Raw genomic sequence first — 20,200 nt, 5'->3', positions numbered from 1 at the left:
TAGAATATGCAAGTATAGTAAGTATACTTAAAGCAGTGCATGAAGACAGGCTGCATCTTAAAGCAAAACTTACTTCTGGTAGGTAACAATTACTGGTTCCCTCATAAAAGAATGTAATTAAGCACATGCAGAGTTAAAAAGTCTATGGATCCACATGCATGCACCGTGTTAATTGTAATCTTGAAATACATGTTGATGTGAGGTATGAAAACAGTCTTCTACAAGGGTGGCAGCCATCCACATTACTTCTCAAATAACTGAACAAAATGTCCCTGGCCTCCCAAGAAAAACATGGAAATAAACACATCCAGTGCAAGACAGAAACACAGAACAGACATTTAATAAGAAAATTAACAGCTAGCCACACATAGTGTATTATAATGGAGTTTTCAATTAATCTGATTTATGCTTTTTCATCCACAACATAAGAAGACTTAAAGATAAGGATTTCCCTCCCTCCCCCCATTATTAATGCAGAGATGAGCATTAAGCCTTATATAGTTATTGGCATAAAGCTGAAGTTTTTAAAAGTAATCCTTTCCATCTTGGGATAGACAAAATATAGAAAATATACCTGCTTCATAGGTAGGAATTAGTCACAGCAGAAAAATAGTTTCAAATTTTGAGGTAAGGGGAATAAAAATGTATATTGCTTTTAAGATTTTTTTTTGTCCATAGCCTAAAGTTGTTCCTGTGCCCAGCAGGAATTGTCAACTATCATTTAAGAGGTGAGAAAGAAACGTTAACAAAATAGTACAGAAATACACGTGTGGGTCAGGCAAGTGTATCCGGATGAAAATACACCAATAAGAATGGAAGGTAAAAAGCTCAGTGAGGTGCCAGCATCTGTGACAAATACATTGTAATTAGTTACTGCTTAGCCTGTAGGTGTCTTTTAGCAGTGCTCCTGTCACAGACAGAGAAAATCTGGAGTTTAATATTTTAAATATCTACTGTGTAGTATGTTAAAAAATTATATACTAAATACACAATGTATGCCAAGGAAGAATTTATACTTGTATGTACATATACTTTAAAATCCAAGTATTTTTATTTTAGCATTATTCATAGTTAAAGTAATCTTAGGAGGTTACAGAATAAGCTTTTAATGACTTTAAATGTTTACTCAATAAAACTAAAAAGACAGGTTTTAAAAATCAGAACAGGACTAAAAGTGCCATCATTGGCTCTGCTATTTACGTCTAAAAGTTTAGATACTCAGGACATATGTACAGGTAGGAACTTCAAAGAGTTTTGAAATAATAAAGGTTTGTCAATGCTCTCAGTGCCTTGAACTCAACACCTTTGAAATATAGGACAGACTGACAATGATCACAAGAATTTTTTTTTTCTTGTAAGGCAGAGAGTTAAAAATACGAATCATACCAAGTTTCTACAACATCTGTGATGGACTGATGGACTGTTCTCTCCTCATGCAGACTTGGGATTTTGCTCTTGATGTTTTCGGTATCATTAGAAACTGGTTTTTAGCCACCAGAGGAGTTCCGTGTGCCATAACATTGATATCAAACTTAATTTTTTTAATTATTATTATTATTTTAACTAGATGGGGGGTATATGTATTTATAGGGCACTGAACAGATTTTCAGATCTCGTTTGTCAGCATAAAGATCTGTCCACAAAAATTAAGGGCAGCAACCAGTTTAAAGATTGTCACTGAGTGTTTAAAAATGATTCCCTAACAAAGAAAGAAGGGAGACAAAAGCACACCAATGGAGAAGACGTTGTGGATGTTACAGACAAGAAAATAAGCTACTTTTCCTATTTAATTTCTGTGTACAGAAGTCTATGTAATTTATATTATAGATCTGGTTAATGAAAAGTACATTAAAAACAACCAGCCAGCCCCAGGAAACAGAGTATGATTTGTTGACATATTCCCAGAAGCTTTCTTCATCTTCAGGCTGATTCTCAGGCTTCATCCTTCCTGAGAATTTCAGCACAAGTGTTCATTGTTATTTTTGGAACTGACTTCTACACTCAAGTACTTGGTTGTGTAATGTGTTTTCCTTTCCTTAAACTTTCTGTTTAAAAGGGTTGTTTTTAGAGAGCATGCACAGATTTCAGAACGAAAATTGTGATAAAAAGGAGAAAATAATATGTAGTATCTCCACTGCAACCGCAGCATTTTTAAAGTGCAGTGAGAGTGGTAGAATACATTGCTTTCTGTATCTACAGTTTTTAATCTTTGACTTACAGTACACAAATTGAATTTCCTCCAATTAAACGAGGTTTACTTGCTTAGAGGAAAAAGTTCCAAAATTATCCCACTGGTATTGCTAAGTACATGAGCTTCCTCCTTCACTTAAGGAGTACTTTATACAATAAGTGCACATGGTAAAAAAAAGTGAAGTTGATAGAGATGCTGGATCTTGATGCCTCATACTGGGTAAGCAACTAATTGCTCTGTTTTTTATTTGTATGTTTAGCAGCTTCATTTCAAAGGACATTACAACATTACATCAGACCCCAGGAATCCTCCTAGGAAAAAGCTTGGCAAATTATAAAATCTGTCTTCATTTCTCTAGGAGAGGAAAAAAAAAAAAGAAAAAAAAAAAAGAAAAAAAGCAACCCAAAAACTCAACTTCTGCTGGTTCACGTGGAATTTTCTGTAAAACTAAGTATTTTAAAAGAGATTAACATCTACAGAGCCAAAATTCCTAAAGTTTACCATAACTGAATAAGTCAGGAAAAAAACCCTCTAAATATAAATCCAGTGAAGGTCTTAAAAAGATATTAACTCTTTCTAGTAAGGAAAATATAGGATAAAAAAAAGCAGAACTTAGATGAAATTGTAGCTGAAATGTAAACTAATAGCTCTACAGTTTTTCAAATAATGCATAAGCATCCAGTTAATTGATAACATACATCTACAATCTGTAATGCTACTCATTAATTCTTGAAAGTCACCATCAAAGATTAGGGTCTTATGTAGATCTGCCTTATTTAATGAGGTGTTCATAATTCAATTTAAATTTGTCATGAAACAACTGGGCATTTATCAATTACAGCTTCCTGAAAGAAGCTGAGATCTCTGTTGAGGGAAGTGACTGAAAAAAAAAAAAACATTTCACTTGCCTGAAGGTGGCAGTGATGATACCATTCTTGCAAGAATTAACCAGTAGCAGCTTTACATTTAAAAGATTTCAGGTCTCTAATCATAAGAAAAAATAGCATCGTAGAATTGCATTTTTACTGTTTTCTATTAACTACCTATTAACCATTTCTTCAAAATAGCTGTACAGCAGCAGGGTCTAGAGTGCATTAATGAGGCTTGTCAGGGCCACACTCCTCATCTAGAGGTGCAGGAGCTCTATTTAAGCTCAGTCGAAGACACACACTCCTCATTAGAGTTACTGTGCTGCAGTGCTGGTCCTTAGCCTCTCAGAGCAACATTTCTGGACAGCTGTAGACACAGCTGATTTCGATCTTTGCCCAAGAACTGATTTCTGCCTCAGTCTAGGGCCTATGAACAGGCTATGTTTATGACTGTCCTACTAATGGTCATCATATCAGACATACCTCATCAGGAGCCTTACCTGACACCTGCCATGCTCAGCTACTCTGGGGTTCAGTTAACAAAGCCCTAGCCATCACTATGCTCTACTCCTGGCTTCAAGTCTTTAGGGAGAAACTAGCCTTCATTGCTCCCTAACACAACACCAGGCTTTACAAAAATGGAATGCAGTATCACTTGTTTCTTTTTTCCATAGTTCACTGAGTGACTATTGAAACAAATGTTTACGTTATTGTAGTTAATTTGCGCTCTGAAAATTTCTGAAAACCATTCCCATCTTTAATTAAAAAAAAAAAAAATAAAAATAGGGAACAATATTTAATCTTACAATCAAAAGTAAAGAGGCTTCACTAATAAAAGAAATTTGTCCCAACCACCCAACCGTTCTAAATAGAAGTTCACTCATTTGTATGCACACCCCAAACACAAATGGCAATTCGGTTGCTCAGGCAGGCAAAGGCTTTTTTATTTTATTATTGAAATAGCTCAGTGCAGTGCTGTAACAGGACAGAAAGCACAGCAGCAACAGAATAGCAAAATCCCAGGATGCAGCCAGAGAGGACTTGCACAAATACAACAGCTGTGGGCTCAGAAACAAAGGAAAGAAGTCAGTTACCTTCAGAACGCCCCAGGTACACAGGAATCACCAGCAATCTCTCCTTGCCTCCACTGCCAACCCTTCAATGAGGTCTGGGAAGGAGTGCATCCTGGCTCCATCCCTTCCAGCTTCCAGTCACTCAGATGCACTGCATGCAGCCGAGCTCCCCCGGGTTGGCTCTGCCTTCCCACCAGCTGCTCCATCACTGCTTCAGGCCAACTCGGCATTTCCACTACACTTAGTTAAGTTCCTTTTCTATTCCTGAAGAACGTTTAAAATATCATGTGGTAATAAAGTTCTTAAATATTGTCCACTGTCTACTGAATGCATTGCAGGCATGTCTTTAATGGGAAAAATCACCCAATTAGGTGCATTTTTAAGGATGCACTTTCACTGTTTTTATTAGTTTCTGCATTCTTTCACTTTGTTGCCGGATGTGAAAGCCTCTCTACACATGAAAGAACTAAGGACTGGTGTAAGCAGGAGAAAAGATAGTTACACTTCATTGGACTGGGCAATTCGGTTGAGAATAATCAGTGCATAAATAAACGCTCTGATTCAAAGGGTCGATTAAAAACACCACTGCCGCTGCAGAGAGCGACCAACGCTGCAGGTAAGCGGGTCGCTCAGGGCTGGCGGCCGCCGCTCGCTGACGGGCGCCCGCGAGGCCATCGTTGCCTCAGCAACAGCGCCGCGCGCCGCAGACCTCCGCGCTTTCCCGCCACCCCACGCGCGGGCGCGAGGCGGCCCTCGGGGCTCGCGCTTCGCTGCGATTGGCTCCTCGCGTCTCGGGGGCGGGGCGGGGCTGCCCGAGCACGTCCGGGTCACTCGGTGTACGAGGGGAAGTGCGGCCGTCGTTGCCGTAGCGCGGTGAAGGCCGGTGGTCCGGAGGAACTCGGTGGCTGGCGGCGTCCGCGCCGTTGTCATCGCTATCATGTCGCGGGGGTCTATCGAGATCCCTCTGCGGGACACCGATGAGGCGAGTCGGGACAGGGAGGCGGAGGCGCGGCCTGCTCTTGGGGCGGGAGGGCTCGCGATGCGAAAAGCGTGCCGGGCGCTCGCCGTGCGGCCCGCTGTGGGCCAGGGCAGCTGTTGACAGAGAGCGGTTGGGCACGGCCGGGTGTTCGATCCGGTGTCCTTCGCACCGCCGTGAGGGAGGGCTGGGGAAGCCACTTGCTCTCCCATAGCGTGGTGTTTTGTATGCTTTAGCGGCTTGTGCCGACTTTAACAAGTTTCCTTATAACTGCTGTGGTGTGTACGTGGCTCACAAAGCACTCTGTGCGTTACACGAGAGAGGAGTTATCGTTCTCTGACAGAAACTTCAGCTGTGGGTGTCAGCATGAGTGGATGAGCTCGGTGCTCTTCAGATTGTGATTAAGAATGACTTGAGTTCTGAGGTTCTGGGTTAATCTTATAATAGCAACCTCGTAAAATCGAAGTCCTTATAAACTGAGTGGCTCTAATTCAGTCATGGGGATGGAAGTCCCTGTGTAGGTAGCAGTAGGACAGACCTGGTTATAACTGCTGTGCTGCTTTCTCACTGTGAAGTTGTAGTGATGTGGATGATGAATATCACACACAGTACAAGGTAACAGTGCAGAGATATTTAAATAGTGTTACACCTTAAATGGACATTCCACCTTGAGAGCATTTGTTCCTTTTTCCTCAGTTTTATATCAGAAGTGTAGACCCACTTGGTGAAATTGTGCTTGTTAGATAATGATGTCATGGTGAGAAGTTCTTGACCTCAACCTGCTCTAGCTGTAGGCATCCATGTTTGTTGCAGGGGAATTGGACTTGATGACCTAAAGGGTCAGTTGATTCTATGATTCTGTCGTTTGCTCATTGTAACTGTAGTTATTAGTGATCAGAAATTTATTCTCAGTCATGTTTGCCACATCAGTAACCTCTTCATTAATTCAGGCACAGTGGAAAATTGCACTGTTCTTAGATATATCTTAGAAATGGATTCTGTAATACTCTGTTCCTTGGATTATTTTAATTGTGTCACAGATCTTTGTTTTACCTGTAGAAAGTGGTTTAAAAATAGAGTAGTTCTTGAAGGGATGTGTGTGAAGGCAAGTTGGTTAGCTGATTGTTACCTGAAGTGTGAACTTCCAGAGCCTGACATATATGGTGAAAAAAGTTAAATGAGTAACTCATCCCTGACCAGTATCCCTAACACTAGCTCTTCTCTCAGATATTTGTGAGAGGCCAGCACTTTTGTACTTTCCAGAATAAAAAACATCATAATTTCTTTCTTCACTACTTTCTGTGAATAGAATTGTTTGTTTTGTGTGCTGAAATGTCCAGCTTGCTTTGAGCTCAAGAATAAATAACACTGTTAATTTGAGAATATTAATGATAAGGTCTGCATTGTTTGGTTGTAGGTTATTGAGCTTGACTTCGACCAGTTACCTGAGGGTGATGAAGTTATAAGTATACTGAAACAGGAACACACACAACTGCACATATGGATTGCCTTGGCGGTGAGTATGTGCTCAACTATGTATTTAATTTATCAAAGAATACCACTTAATGTTATGACCAGGGATAATTGAATTCGGAACTGGAATTTCATTTGACTATTTGGTAACAGGTTCAAAGCAGGTACTTCTGAATTGACATGTTAACATTTTTAACTTTTCTCATGAAACAAGGCTGCTCGATCCCTGCCCTCCTGAGTTTGGTTTTTTTTTCCATATTTTTGCTATTTTGCATCTTTGATTATTTACTGCATTAAAAAATAGAGTACATTATTTGTACTGATGAAAGCACGGGGAAGCATGCGGAAGTACAAAAGTTCAGAGGAAAAACTATTGATCATTTATAAGAAAAAGTTGTAAGACTTCTAAAAAACTAAGTTGGGATAGTGATAGGAAAAACATTGCTAATATCATAATGTAATATTATTGTTTTATGTGGCTTATGGAACTTTCCATTAAAATCATGTATCTTTTACAGCTGGAATACTACAAACAAGGAAAAACAGAAGATTTTGTGAAGCTGTTGGAAGCTGCACGCATAGATGGGAACTTGGACTATAGAGACCATGAAAAAGATCAAATGACATGTCTGGATACTCTGGCAGCATATTATGTACAGCAGGCTCGAAAGGAGAAGAACAAGGATAACAAGAAGGAACTCATTACACAAGCTACCTTGTTATATACTATGGCTGACAAAATCATCATGTATGATCAGGTAAAAGGAATCTGTGTAAAATTTTTAATGGTTCTTTTTTTGCTTAATTTCAACATATTTTCTGTGTGCATTCAAAAAGTTCTTCTAAAGAAAGCAAATACTGATTCACTATAGGGAAATTCAAAAATGCTTAGGCTTTTAACTCTGGCATAACACTTGAAAATATCTGAAATGAGTGTGTGGTGCTACCAGGAATAATTAGTTATCTCTAGCTGGAGACACCTAATAGAACTAATGCATCAACTTTTGTGGGTTTGGGAAGGCGAGGTTGGTTGTTATTCTTCTGCTTGATGACATGTGAAGTTTGAGACATTTATCATTTCTTTAAACACCGTTTTTGATTTTGCTTATTCTGATGCAATGATTAAATAAATTAATCACTGAAAAAATCTTATTGCACAGCTAGATAACCTTTTTCATGGTCTCATCTTCATATTTTATGAAGATAAACGTTGCAGATATTTTGTTTTCTTTATCTAGAATCACTTGCTGGGAAGAGCCTGTTTTTGTCTGCTTGAAGGTGATAAGATGGACCAGGCTGATGCACAGTTCCATTTTGTGCTTAACCAGTCTCCAAATAATATTCCAGCCCTTCTCGGTATGAGTTTATGGATATTTGTGTAAAAATAAATAAATAAAAATTAAAAATCCCTGATTTCTCTACTTGAGTTTTGGAATTAGCTGTGTGCTTAGGAAAGTGATATGTGTGTAAGCAGAGAGAGAAAGAAGGGGATGTAGAAGTATGTGCTTTTGACCAGAAGTGCATTATGAATACTTATTTTTCTTTTTCTTTACTCACTAATTAATCCAGGTTTAGTAAGTGTCTTTATTCTGCACCAGGAAAGAATTAAGTTTAAGTGGGAAGCCAGGAAAGTGTAAATTGATGTATTCCATTGTTATTTCATACTTGACATCATCAAAGATACCAAAAGAGCTGTGGTCGTCTGAATTTTCTGTTAGTTTTTTAATTGTAGCTTTTGAAAACTGGTACAGCGTGTGTTCAGTAAATGATACGTGTGTGCTGATTTACAGCAGCTTTGTTTATGTTTCTGATGAATTTGCAGCTGATATATATGTTTTCACAGGTAAAGCGTGCATTTCTTTCAACAAGAAAGATTACAGAGGAGCCCTTGCGTACTACAAGAAAGCACTGCGTACCAATCCGGGTTGTCCAGGTAAGACAGAAACAATTTGCTAGTGGAAGCATCTAACTCAGATCTCCCTAATTCAAATATCTCCGGGTTCGTTTGTGTTCTGTCCAAAAGATCCACCAAAACCATCCCCAGAGCTACCACTAAAAAATCCCTTCATCCTCTTGGAGATTTGAGGTGTTTCTTGACTTGGCATGCAACTTCATTGTTAGAGGAAAAAAAACATGTTGAGAAAGATGCTTATATTTTTTTTTCTCCACTTATTACCTTCTACAGCTATTAGAAAATGAGAAGTTGTGTATTAAAATTGTGTGGAGCAGGGAGGAAAGTACTGCTCAAGACTACGAGCTCCGGAATAACAGTTAAGGAAATTATGTCAGTGCATTAGCATTAATAATGAAACAACATGAAATGTAGAATTCTACCCATATTTTGTGATAAGACTTTTTATTGCGTTGTATGGTTTTCTTAATGCAGAAATCTGGAAAAGCTGTAAAAGCTGTGCATGTGGTTTAGAAATAGTCGTAGTAGTAAAGGATATTTGCATTGGGATCATAAATGCTCTAAAATCTTCTGAGGGCTGTGGTATGCTTTTTCAGAACTTACCTGAAAGAGGTTTCTGCAAAGGTGATGTGCATTCCTTAGTCTGGCTTAGTGTAAGAATCACTGCTGCTAAAATAAGTGTAGAAATGTAAGCCATACTTTGAAACTAACATATTTTATTCTCACTGTATATAAATGTCTCTGCTTTTGTAGTCCTGAAAGAGCAGAACAATGTGAATCCTCTATATTAGCTTGTCTGTACAGATCATGGAAGTTAGAGGATGATAAACAGCATCTTGCTAACAGTGAATCAATTGTTTGAGGCAGAATGCCAGCAAACTTGTTAATTTGACTGTTTTCTGAAGGCCTCCTACTCTCAGGTGAACTTTAAGCTGCCCAAGATACTTGCAGCCCTTTCATCTGACAATTTTTTCTTGTCTTTCTTAGTTATTTTTGTGACATTTTCATAGAAGTAATATTTTATTTGATCATTGTTTGAGTATTGTAAAGATGTATGCCAATCTGGTAAAATCTTATGAAGAAACCTAGAGAAGTTGACTTTGCTACCGAGTGAGGGAGGCTGTGTTTTAAAACAGCAGATTATTAGAAGGCTTTACAGGCTTTAAAAAAGTATTTCCGCTCAGTATGTTTAAAAAAAAAAAAGTAAAAATAGAAGTTGTTGAAATGTTGGGATTCTGAATGATGTCATCTTGTTCTTCAGCTGAGGTTCGACTAGGTATGGGTCATTGCTTTGTGAAACTGAACAAGTTGGAAAAAGCTCGTTTGGCGTTCAGCAGAGCTCTGGAGCTAAATTCAAAATGTGTTGGAGCTTTGGTTGGTCTGGCTGTCTTGGAACTCAATAATAAAGAGGTGGGTCTGACTTAACTATAAGCCATACTCGCTTGAAACGGCAACGTTTTTATCATTTGAGGGGCACTCCAGGTTTTAAGAGGGGTACAAAAATGCGTGATTAAATCATTTCAGCCTGTGTTACTGTTAAATGATGTGATAGGTTTGTACTTAAGGTACATGCTGAGTAACTTTCTTTAGCTAAAAGCAGTCAATTCTGTTGCTTATAGAGGTGCTTTTCTAAGCACAGAAAGTCCCTGATGAGATGTGTGAATACACATCCAGTCAGAAAGTGGTGATTTTAAAAATCTTTCATGAGCAGTGGTTGCATATCTAATAGCCGGCCTTGCTTAACCTCCTTGAAGTTTCAAATGTGTAAGTATGTGAGTTTGTACTCAAGATGATCTGAAAGTTCCCAGATACTTGGAGACCTCATTTGCGATGACAGCTGTATCCAGAGCATCAGGATTTTTTTCTGGAAGAGCATCTACTGGCAGGAAGATCACAGTAAAAGACGTGGTCATAGATTTGTCCCAGGCTTCCAAGACTTTATGGAACATAACCTTTCATACAACTGTGCAAGTTGTGCTCTAGCTAACTTAGAACATACACCCCATAGTAAACCAAGGAATCAACAAATTTTAACTAGGCTGATGAAATCAAGATGTATCTCTAGATGTCATATGACCATGCTGTCATAAAACTTAACTTGAGATCTGAAGGTCTGAGATGGTCAGCCTGTGCTAAGAAAGTTATTAGTGGAAGATGGGACCTTTAAGGTTTTAAATAAGTAAATAAGCAAATAAATTACCAACCTTTCTTGCATAGTCGTATGTTGCTAATATCTAATATCGTTCCAGTATTGCTTTGTGTAGAACACATAGCTCTCTAGGAAAGAACTTTTTTTAGTACGGAATATCTGAAAATGACTCAGTTTACAAAGTCATGGGAAAAAATTATTTTAGACTCCCATAAGAAATTTGAGTAAACATGACTTCGAGAGGTTTTTTCCCCATAAAGCTCTAGGGACAACCAAAAATATTCTAACATCAGATCATAACAAATAATTCAGTGGACAAGAAACGGATGAAACCTGCTATTTTACATGGTTGATTCCCTGAAAATTTGTTAAATCTCCAAAGTCCCCTTAAACTTTGGAAAGCTGTGATTAAGAACTGACCCACCTCCGTTTCCACAATTTGCACTGCAATGTTAGCATAGCATCACATTTCTCTGAGGTACAAACTTCTAATTGATTTCTCCCGTGTTTAGATATTGGCAATGTTTCTCCATCCTTAAGGATACTATGAAGTCAGATGAGGGTTGAGATTACGCTGTGTTCTCTCTGGAGTTGGTCTTCTCTCTGATTTCATTTCATGAAGGTGCCTAGGAGCTTTGAGACCTCTGCCCAACCACTGAGTTTATTTGAAACTGGACATGAGGTCCAAATTACTGAAAAATTAAACTTAATATTTGATTATAAAGCCTTTTTTGCCTTTGAAAGTTAAGCAAAAATGATTCTGTATCTCCTAGCCAGTCTATATTTTTGTGATGAAACTGGACAGATACTGCCTTTATTAAAATGAAATTTGTTTGTGTGCCAGTTGGACTTCAGATTTTATGACACTGAGACCTCAGTTTATTACTAGGTTATTAGTACTGTATAATTTATTTTTGTTCTTTTTTCCTATTATGAAATACCTACAGATTTAAGATCCTATGCTTGTGATATATATCTCAGCAACATCCCCCAAAAATGGCACTTACTGTGTCAGTTTTGCACTTGAACTTGTCATCAAGTCAAATGTGCACTCGTGGAAAGCTTTATTTAAATTTAGGCCTCTGTATAAAAGCATGTGCTCTTAGAGTAATATCACTAAGTCAAACTTCTGCCATTTTTAAAATTAGAACTTAATTTCTATAGGTCTTAATTCAGTATCAGAAGTTCTTGTTTAAAATTTGAACATGACAATATTTTCACTTCTCTGTTTAATGAATCATTCAAAGACCAAAACCAAACAAGATCTAGAGACGCTGAACAGTAGAAGGAAGGCTGTCAGAGTTGTGCAACTGAAATGGCAAAGGAATCTAAGGCTATGTGATTCTTTTTGTTTCTCCCTAGAAAGTAATACTTCATTTTTCTTTACTGTTGTTGTTTGCTTGTTTCTTTGTTTCCTTTTCTGCACCCTATCTGATGGCTTCGTTTTTTGTTTCCCGTCTTTATGCTGCAGGTAGAAAAGCTGGTAGCTGCATTTTCTTTTTCTTTTGAGAGCCTAGCACACAGGCTCTTAGAGTTCCTGCAGCAGTGTCACCTGAAGAGTAGTTTTTAAATTCTTAATAAGATAAAGCTATTGAGATGCTGCTGATACCTTTGAATGTTTCATTTAGGCTGATTCCATCAAGAATGGCGTCCAGCTCCTCTCTAGGGCTTACACGATTGATCCCAGTAATCCAATGGTGCTGAATCACTTGGCTAATCACTTCTTCTTCAAGAAGGTAAGTAAGTGGTCTGTGAAATTTTACAGTCAAATATTTAGTAACTCCAAGCAGAAAGGATTCCAGGGTTAGGTTTGATCTCATTTCATCAGGCTGGGTGGTACAGATTATGGAACTGATAATATAGATGAATATGCATTAAGTTTTTAACTTAATTTTTTTATAAGTTTTTCTTAAGAAGGCCAAAAATAGTACACTTGTTTCTTAAATCTAGCTCACTTTTATCTCCCAAAGGGATTTTTCCATTTTCTTGTTGTTTGTTTTTCCTTTTCCCTTCTGGGTTTTAAAATATGTAAAAGATAAGGATTAAAGAGAAAGCAGGAACCTCTAAAACTAAATCTGTTGTTATTTAGTAGATGATGTGGCTAAAACTTTCCTTTATTTGCTGTGTATTCTTGTGTAAGTAAAACATGACTGGACTAAATAAAATGAAGGCTTTCAAATTCATTTATTTAGGATTATGGTAAAGTACAACATTTGGCTCTTCATGCTTTTCATAATACTGAAGTTGAAGCAATGCAGGCGGAGAGTTGTTACCAGCTGGCTAGGTCTTTTCATGTACAGGTAGGAAACCTTTTAAAAGCCTCTCTTTGAGGTTTTACACCTAAAATTCTTGTTTAATTGTTCGGAAAAATCTTACATGTGAAAGCACTACCTGCCATTTCTTTAATTTTTGTTTAGGAAGATTATGATCAAGCTTTCCAATATTACTACCAAGCCACTCAGTTCGCCTCATCTTCTTTTGTACTTCCATTTTTTGGATTGGGTCAAATGTACATTTATAGAGGGGACAAGGAGAATGCGTCGCAATGCTTTGAAAAAGTTTTGAAAGCCTATCCTAACAATTATGAGACTATGAAAATCCTTGGATCTCTTTATGCAGCTTCAGAAGACCAGGAGAAAAGGGATATTGCAAAGGTGAGTTGTGCTTCTGAACTCTTTTACATACAAGAGCATAACTTAAGGCAGAGACTCTTTTTTCAAGTCTAATTTTCAAGGTGCCTGAAACTCAGGGTTACTTGACTCTGAATATACAATATTTAATATTTGCTGTCATGTGAGATCCTCTTATCTGTGGAGAGCTACAACTTCTGAACAGAGCTGGAGCTCCTACTGGTCTCTGGATAAAGCAACTTCAGAAATCCAGACGAGCCCCAGCCTCACATTTTCCTACTTACTATTAAAAGGCAGAATACTTCCCAAATTTAGGGATTTCTAGAAAGCAATTGTCATGGCTTACCTGAAAAAACAGTGTTAATGTGGTTTTGCTTTTTCATTTAATAAAATATTTTTTGATCTAATATTGGTTAAATGCGTGCACATAATAGTAGCCATCATTTTCTAGTGTCTTATATTGGTGTGACACTTAGTACTTTCCACTTCTCTAAGACTTTAAAACCTGTTTTACATTCTGCAAAAAAGAGGAAAATAACAAAGAAGGAAACTAACAAATAACTTTGCTCTTTAGTTCAGGTTTAACAATTTCTGTGTCCACGAAAAAGTGTGATTATTTTCTGCTGTTTCTTAGGGACATCTAAAGAAAGTCACAGAGCAATATCCTGATGATGTAGAGGCATGGATTGAGCTAGCCCAAATTCTAGAACAGACTGACATACAGGTAATTGATAATAAACACTGAGGGAATTACGTATATGCTTTTTATAAGAGCACACAAAGCTCATTCTCCTCTTTCTTGCGTCTGCTTTTTATTTGTACAGGGTGCACTGTCAGCTTATGGTACAGCCACACGCATTCTGCAAGAGAAAGTACAGGCTGACGTCCCACCAGAGATTTTGAATAATGTGGGTGCTCTGCACTTCAGGCTGGGAAACTTAGGAGAAGCAAAGGTATGTAATTACTGAAAGTTTGAATAGAATTTTATCATCACCCAGAAGCTTTCCTCTAAGAACATTCTTGAGTGTTTTAGTCTTTTTCTCTTTTTATACTTTAGAAATATTTCTTGGCATCGCTGGATCGTGCAAAAGCAGAAGCTGAACATGACGAGCATTATTACAATGCTATCTCTGTAACAACATCCTATAACCTTGCCAGGCTGTATGAGGCCATGTGTGAATTTCACGAAGCGGAAAAACTGTACAAGAACATTTTAAGAGAACATCCTAATTATGTTGATTGTAAGAAACACTTGGTATTTTAGTTCCACAGTCTTTCTTAAAATACCAAAAAACTTTCAGTTGAGTGTCTTCTGGTCTCCTTATGTCTGTCCTCCCTTCTCTTCACAGTAGTTGCCTTTTTACCTACCATTTTCTCTATATATTTTTTTAAGGCCTGAATCATTCTTGTAGTCCAATCTCCAGACATAAGAGTTCTGATTATTGGTAGATTTTTATTGTACTCCAAAAATCTAGCAAGATTAGCTTGTCTAGACTTGTGTGCCCGTTGTCCCTTACTGCTCCCCTTGCTTCTCTCCCCAAAACCCTTAGCACCTCAGTTCTCAGGTGCAATCAAGATTATCCACTCAGTATGCCCAGCCTCTGCAACCCTACCTGCTTACATCGGTGGAAATATAGTGATTATACCAAATGCTGTCTACCATGGGCCCTTGGCCTTCCTCCACAAAAGAAGAGCTGAAGTTGAGGGCATCAGTGCAGTGCTTTGTTTCCTCTTTGCTTTACTCTTTCTCTTGTTTTCAAGTATCCAATCTGATATGCTCTCTGTAAAGGAAAGGTGATAGCACTCTCTCAGCAAGCTGCAGCATGCTCTAGCCTAATCCTTAGCCATATCTCTTCTTGTCTATTACTGCTGCTTGATATCTGGTTGTCTTTGCAAAGCCTGCAGAGGCAGGAGAACTGTTTAATGTGGAGGAAGCTAAAACTGTATAACATACGTGGCCTTCACTATTGGAGGTTTCTTGAATGTCAGTAACTTGTGAAAACAGGTAAAGTAAGTTAAATGTTACTGTCCGAAGTTCATCTTTACATAGTGCATCTCAGCTTGAATAGAACATGAGAAGTGTCGTAATGCTGTCCTTAGATTAAGAAAAAGATTGCTTTTGAACATTTGAAAAAATTGCTTTTTGTATGGCTAGTGTTTTTCATATTTGAGATTACTTGAAGCTGTTTCTTAATGTTGTTTTCTTCATTTTTAGGCTACTTGCGCTTGGGTGCTATGGCTAGGGATAAAGGTAACTTCTATGAGGCTTCTGATTGGTTTAAGGAAGCGCTTCAGATAAATCAGGTTTGTAACCCTTTGACTGTTTTAATTGAGAACACTTAGCACTAGCTTATTCTTTCAATTTTGTTTTCCTTCTGTTGTTGTTCTATTTTGCTTGTTGATATAAAGTAGGAAAAGAGTGAGAACTGCTATAACCTGCTCTTTTTAAAATTGTTTTTTATTTTTAACGTGGAATTTTATTTAACAAAAATAGCATTTTATACCTGGAAAAGTAACCTTGTATGGAAATATAGTGCCTTTGCAATTGACAGTAAACTTTTACTCAGGACCATCCAGATGCTTGGTCTCTGATTGGTAATCTTCATTTGGCTAAACAAGAGTGGGGTCCAGGACAGAAGAAATTTGAAAGGATATTGAAGCAGCCTTCCACACAGAATGATACTTACTCCATGTTGGCTCTTGGCAACGTTTGGTTGCAGACCCTGCATCAACCCACAAGAGACAGAGAAAAGGTAACGGGCATCCGTCTGTCCCGTGTGTGTGATTTTACTTATTTAACTTTGGTTGGCTACTCAGGGTGCTTTTGTTTTTGCCTCTTTGACATATTACAGTCCATTAAAACACTAGGTAGGTTTTTCAGTGCCTCATTATAGCAATGAGTGATCAACTGGGATACTTCTCTCCGCAGGAAAAACGTCATCAAGACCGTGCGTTAGCAATCTACAAGCAAGTGCTCAGGAATGATCCAAAGAACTTGTATGCTGCTAATGGCATAGGTGAATGCTGGATTAGTTTTCCTTAAATTGCAATTGATGGTATTACTGCATTTTATGCTTTAATACACGTAGAGTTGTTTTTGCAGAGCCTGCACATTATTTAGTGGAGCACATGAAAGAATAGCTTTCATATGACAGCTATGTCAGTTTTTAATGGGAAACTTGATTCAGGCAATATTTTATTTTCTTTGGCAGGAGTACATAGTACATGAACTTGGAAGCTTACACTGTACATATTACTTTCCCCTTAGGAGCTGTCTTGGCGCATAAAGGATATTTCCGTGAAGCTCGTGATGTTTTTGCCCAAGTGAGAGAGGCAACAGCAGATATCAGTGATGTGTGGCTGAATTTGGCACATATCTATGTAGAACAGAAACAGTACATCAGTGCTGTGCAGATGGTAACATCTCTAAATTGAACTACATAATGTGTTGGGTTAGATGACTTCTGGATGGTTCTTAGCTGTCACTGGCAGCTGCTAAGTTTCTGAATAATTTTTTAACAATTTATAGGTTTATTTCTAGCAATACTATTTGCTGTCAAGTATAGACTTAATTTGCCAAATAGTTTTTTTTTTAGGTAGCAGAGTTGGGGTGGAATTTTAATTTGGGAACTCTTTTTTGTTGCAGAGGTTTCACTTGGTGAAGTTACTGTATGTGATTTACTTTCAGATGTTAGTGAAATAATACAGTTTGCTGCTGGGATTTTTTTTAATACCAACACTTCCTGATCTTATTTATGCAGTTGTTTGCAAAAACAGTTGGAGATGTTTGGAAAACTAGCTGCTATGATTTCTCTTGCTATGCTTAAAATCATGGGGTAATTTATGTTGAGAGATCTCTTGAGGTCATCTAGTTCAACTCACTCAAGCAAGCTAACTTCCAAGTATCAACCCACACTATTTAAATTAGTTGATCAGAAAGCATACAAACAAGCTTAACAAAAAAGTATTGAGCAAGATGGAAGCTCAGAAAAACTTGTTCTGTTAAGCTTTATATATATTTATATATATATGTACATCAATATTTATATAGAGTCTCAAAAATACTTAATTCAGAGCTATCCTAAAGCTTTTTTGATGGACCTCTTTAGCAGAATCTGTGGTGATAGAACAAGGGCAAATGATTTCAAGGTAAAAAAAAGTTAGGTTAGATATAAGGAAGAAATCTTTTACAGTGAGGCTCTGGGACAGGTTTCTGAGGGATGTGGTTGATGCCCCATCCCCAGAGACTTACAAGGCCAGATTGCATGAGGCCATTGGATGGCCTTCAGAGGTCCCTTCCTACTCTTAAGGATTCTGATAGTTGTAAGGAAGAGATATTGGGCCTTTATACTTGATCAAGACCTCAGAGTTACTCTTCTTCAGTAAACTACTGTGAAAGGATTTAGTAACATGGTCTGTCGGGTTTTGTTGTGTTAGACTAGAATCTGCCTTCAGGACCATCTCTGCTCTTACATGCAAAAAGCCTAATGAAACATTGAATTTTAGTGATAAAGTGGGGAAAATCACCTTTTATTTGTCAGAAAATATTGTACTTACTTGCTGACACATTTAGGTGAAGCTGCTTAGTAGAAATGTGCAATGTTTTATTGTTCTCTGGATTCTGCTATGCAGTTGGTGCAAGCCATAGTCTGCAGTAGATGATATTGGACTCAAAGGGAGATGAGTTTAACACAGCAGCACAGCTTACTGCAATATCAGGTGTTGCAGTGAGTTCTCTACTGTAAAGCATTCAAATCCAAGGCAGACTTACACTTCTGCATAAGGTTTCAGGGTATTTATTATCTGTAGTTGGGCTGGAAGTAAAGGCTGCTTTCTATTTCTTGCTATTTTGGCAGCTTAAAAATTATGAAAGATTTCCTAATAGCATGGCAAATAAAAGGCACTTTTTAATGGAAAGCATGAGATTCATGATTGCTGGAAGCTTTACTCTGAGGCTATAAAACGTAAAGTAACAAGTGGTCTTTTACACCAGTGATCAGCTTTAGTGTGAAAGAAGATATAATGTAACAAGAAATAGGCAGCTGGGTGGACAGAATATCTTAAAAGTGTGTATTTATTTTGTAACTGATTGCATCATCTGTATGAAGTTACTGCATTTCAATTTATTACATTTTCAATTTATGAATAAATAAGAGAATAACTGAGAGTGCTCTTAAAATTAGTTTGTTGGCCTTGTTACAATAGATGGTACTTGCAAAGTGTTCTATATTCAGACATCTACAGAGCCTCCCAGACTGCTGCTGGTTTTCAGAAAAATCAAGTTGTTGCTACAGAATAGCAAGGAAGGATTCTCTAATCAGTGAACAGAGCATCTCTGTGTGCAGCATAATATGCTGATTTAAAATGAAAAACAACAGAAAACCAACCACACAGCAAAAGGCACATTAGCAGTAATACATCCTAGGAACACAAGTGTACTGGAGTTAACTAACAAAACTAACTAACCATTGGCACCTCTTGATTTTTCTGTTTCAGTATGAAAACTGCCTCAGAAAGTTCTATAAGCATCAGAACACTGAAGTATTGTTATATCTGGCCCGGGCACTCTTCAAATGTGGGAAATTACAGGAATGTAAGCAGACTTTGTTAAAGGTATGCAGAAAATAGGAAGGTCATGGAACAAAATTACTGTGAACTGGTACGTGCTTAAGTCTGTTTAAATTCAGTAGTCTTGAGTTGAAACAGTGGTGTTTATTCTCTGTATACCTCTATTTACCTTACTTGTATACTTCTGTAGTGGGTAATAAAAACAGGCTTTTTATTTACAGGCCAGACACGTCGCACCAAGTGATACAGTCCTTATGTTTAATGTGGCTTTAGTGCTACAAAGACTAGCTACCTCAGTCCTGAAAGATGAGAAAAGCAATCTAAAGGAGGTACTTAATGCTGTGAAAGAGCTGGAGTTAGCCCACAGGTAAAGCTGATTCATTTCTCATCTTTGTAATATATTTCAGTTCCCTTGCAGTAAATATGCAGCATGGATCACAGATTCTGATTAGACAAGCAGTCATATCCAGTGAAACATTGTATTGCATTCTAGAGTTCCTAGCAGAACTACTGGGCCTGAAAATACTGTGTGAAAATACAGCTTTGCTCCAGAACTAGTTGTATTTGACCAGGTGGCAATTATGTATTTCTTAGTGAGTTTTGTAATATGATTGGGGGGACTTGTTCATAGATGAACATAGTTGGAAAAGCATTGTGAATTACTCTACAAATTTAATGCTTTATTGAAGACATCTTTAAAAGCATCTTGTAAACCTTTGGAAGTAGGTCTCAAAATCGAGTCTAATAGTTAATGACTAGTAGTTCTTTCTGGATTATTGTTCTCCTTTGGAGAATCTCTTACATCTGAGAACTCTGAATGTACTTGCTTGGTGTTTTATTGAAAGTGGATGCGTACAATAAGGCAGAAAATTGGTGAATGTCCTCCTCTGATGAGTTTCCTAGGATTTTAACTGGGGAGCTAGTGCTTACTTTTAAGGCAGAATTGCATTAAATGTGTAACTGATAATGACTTTTGCTCTTCCTTATGTTTTTCTTCTAGGTACTTCAGTTACTTGAGCAAAGTGGGTGATAAGATGAGATTTGATTTGGCACTTGCTGCAACAGAAGCCAGGTAAGAAGCAAATGCTTTCAGAAACTAAGGTGAATGCTTTTGTCTTGGTTTTTGTTTTCTTGTCTTCCAGAATAAAACTGGTTTTCAACTGGATTTCAGCTGTCTATTTTACACAACACCAGAAACCCAAATACAGGGTTACTCCCCATTACTGTTTTGTTTTTTTTCCTTTCTTCATTTTCTAATATGTTTGTGCAATCCACAACACTAAATGTGTCTTCTTCCATCAGCTGAAACCCATAAAACTTCTGCTATTTTAATGGAAAGTTTTCCATCAAGGAGAATGT

General features: G+C 37.7%; 2 protein-coding genes across 2 annotated transcripts in view; one reads left to right on the top strand and one right to left on the bottom strand.

Moving 5' to 3' along the window:
- The window catches only part of IRAG1 (inositol 1,4,5-triphosphate receptor associated 1), a 101,318-nt gene extending 97,140 nt beyond the window's left edge, over window positions 1-4,178 (bottom strand). Inside the window, exon 1 of the mRNA XM_048948367.1 lies at window positions 4,155-4,178. The gene's annotated coding sequence lies outside the window, so the exon portion shown is untranslated. The remainder of the gene's footprint in view (window positions 1-4,154) is intronic.
- A 760-nt stretch (window positions 4,179-4,938) lies between these two features.
- Window positions 4,939-20,200, top strand: part of CTR9 (CTR9 homolog, Paf1/RNA polymerase II complex component) — a 31,970-nt gene continuing 16,708 nt past the window's right edge. Inside the window, exons 1-19 of the mRNA XM_048948358.1 lie at window positions 4,939-5,115; window positions 6,527-6,625; window positions 7,101-7,340; window positions 7,821-7,938; window positions 8,426-8,515; window positions 9,756-9,904; window positions 12,272-12,379; window positions 12,836-12,943; window positions 13,061-13,297; window positions 13,908-13,997; window positions 14,098-14,226; window positions 14,331-14,514; window positions 15,489-15,577; window positions 15,841-16,026; window positions 16,203-16,290; window positions 16,542-16,690; window positions 18,770-18,886; window positions 19,063-19,208; window positions 19,842-19,913. Of these exons, the coding sequence (XP_048804315.1) occupies window positions 5,071-5,115; window positions 6,527-6,625; window positions 7,101-7,340; window positions 7,821-7,938; window positions 8,426-8,515; window positions 9,756-9,904; window positions 12,272-12,379; window positions 12,836-12,943; window positions 13,061-13,297; window positions 13,908-13,997; window positions 14,098-14,226; window positions 14,331-14,514; window positions 15,489-15,577; window positions 15,841-16,026; window positions 16,203-16,290; window positions 16,542-16,690; window positions 18,770-18,886; window positions 19,063-19,208; window positions 19,842-19,913 (2,444 nt within the window). The 5' untranslated portion in view covers window positions 4,939-5,070. The remainder of the gene's footprint in view (window positions 5,116-6,526; window positions 6,626-7,100; window positions 7,341-7,820; window positions 7,939-8,425; window positions 8,516-9,755; window positions 9,905-12,271; window positions 12,380-12,835; window positions 12,944-13,060; window positions 13,298-13,907; window positions 13,998-14,097; window positions 14,227-14,330; window positions 14,515-15,488; window positions 15,578-15,840; window positions 16,027-16,202; window positions 16,291-16,541; window positions 16,691-18,769; window positions 18,887-19,062; window positions 19,209-19,841; window positions 19,914-20,200) is intronic.

The sequence above is a fragment of the Lagopus muta genome, chromosome 6 (genome assembly GCF_023343835.1).
Source record: "Lagopus muta isolate bLagMut1 chromosome 6, bLagMut1 primary, whole genome shotgun sequence".
Lineage (NCBI taxonomy): Eukaryota > Metazoa > Chordata > Aves > Galliformes > Phasianidae > Lagopus > Lagopus muta.
This window is presented reverse-complemented; position numbering and strand designations above follow the sequence as displayed.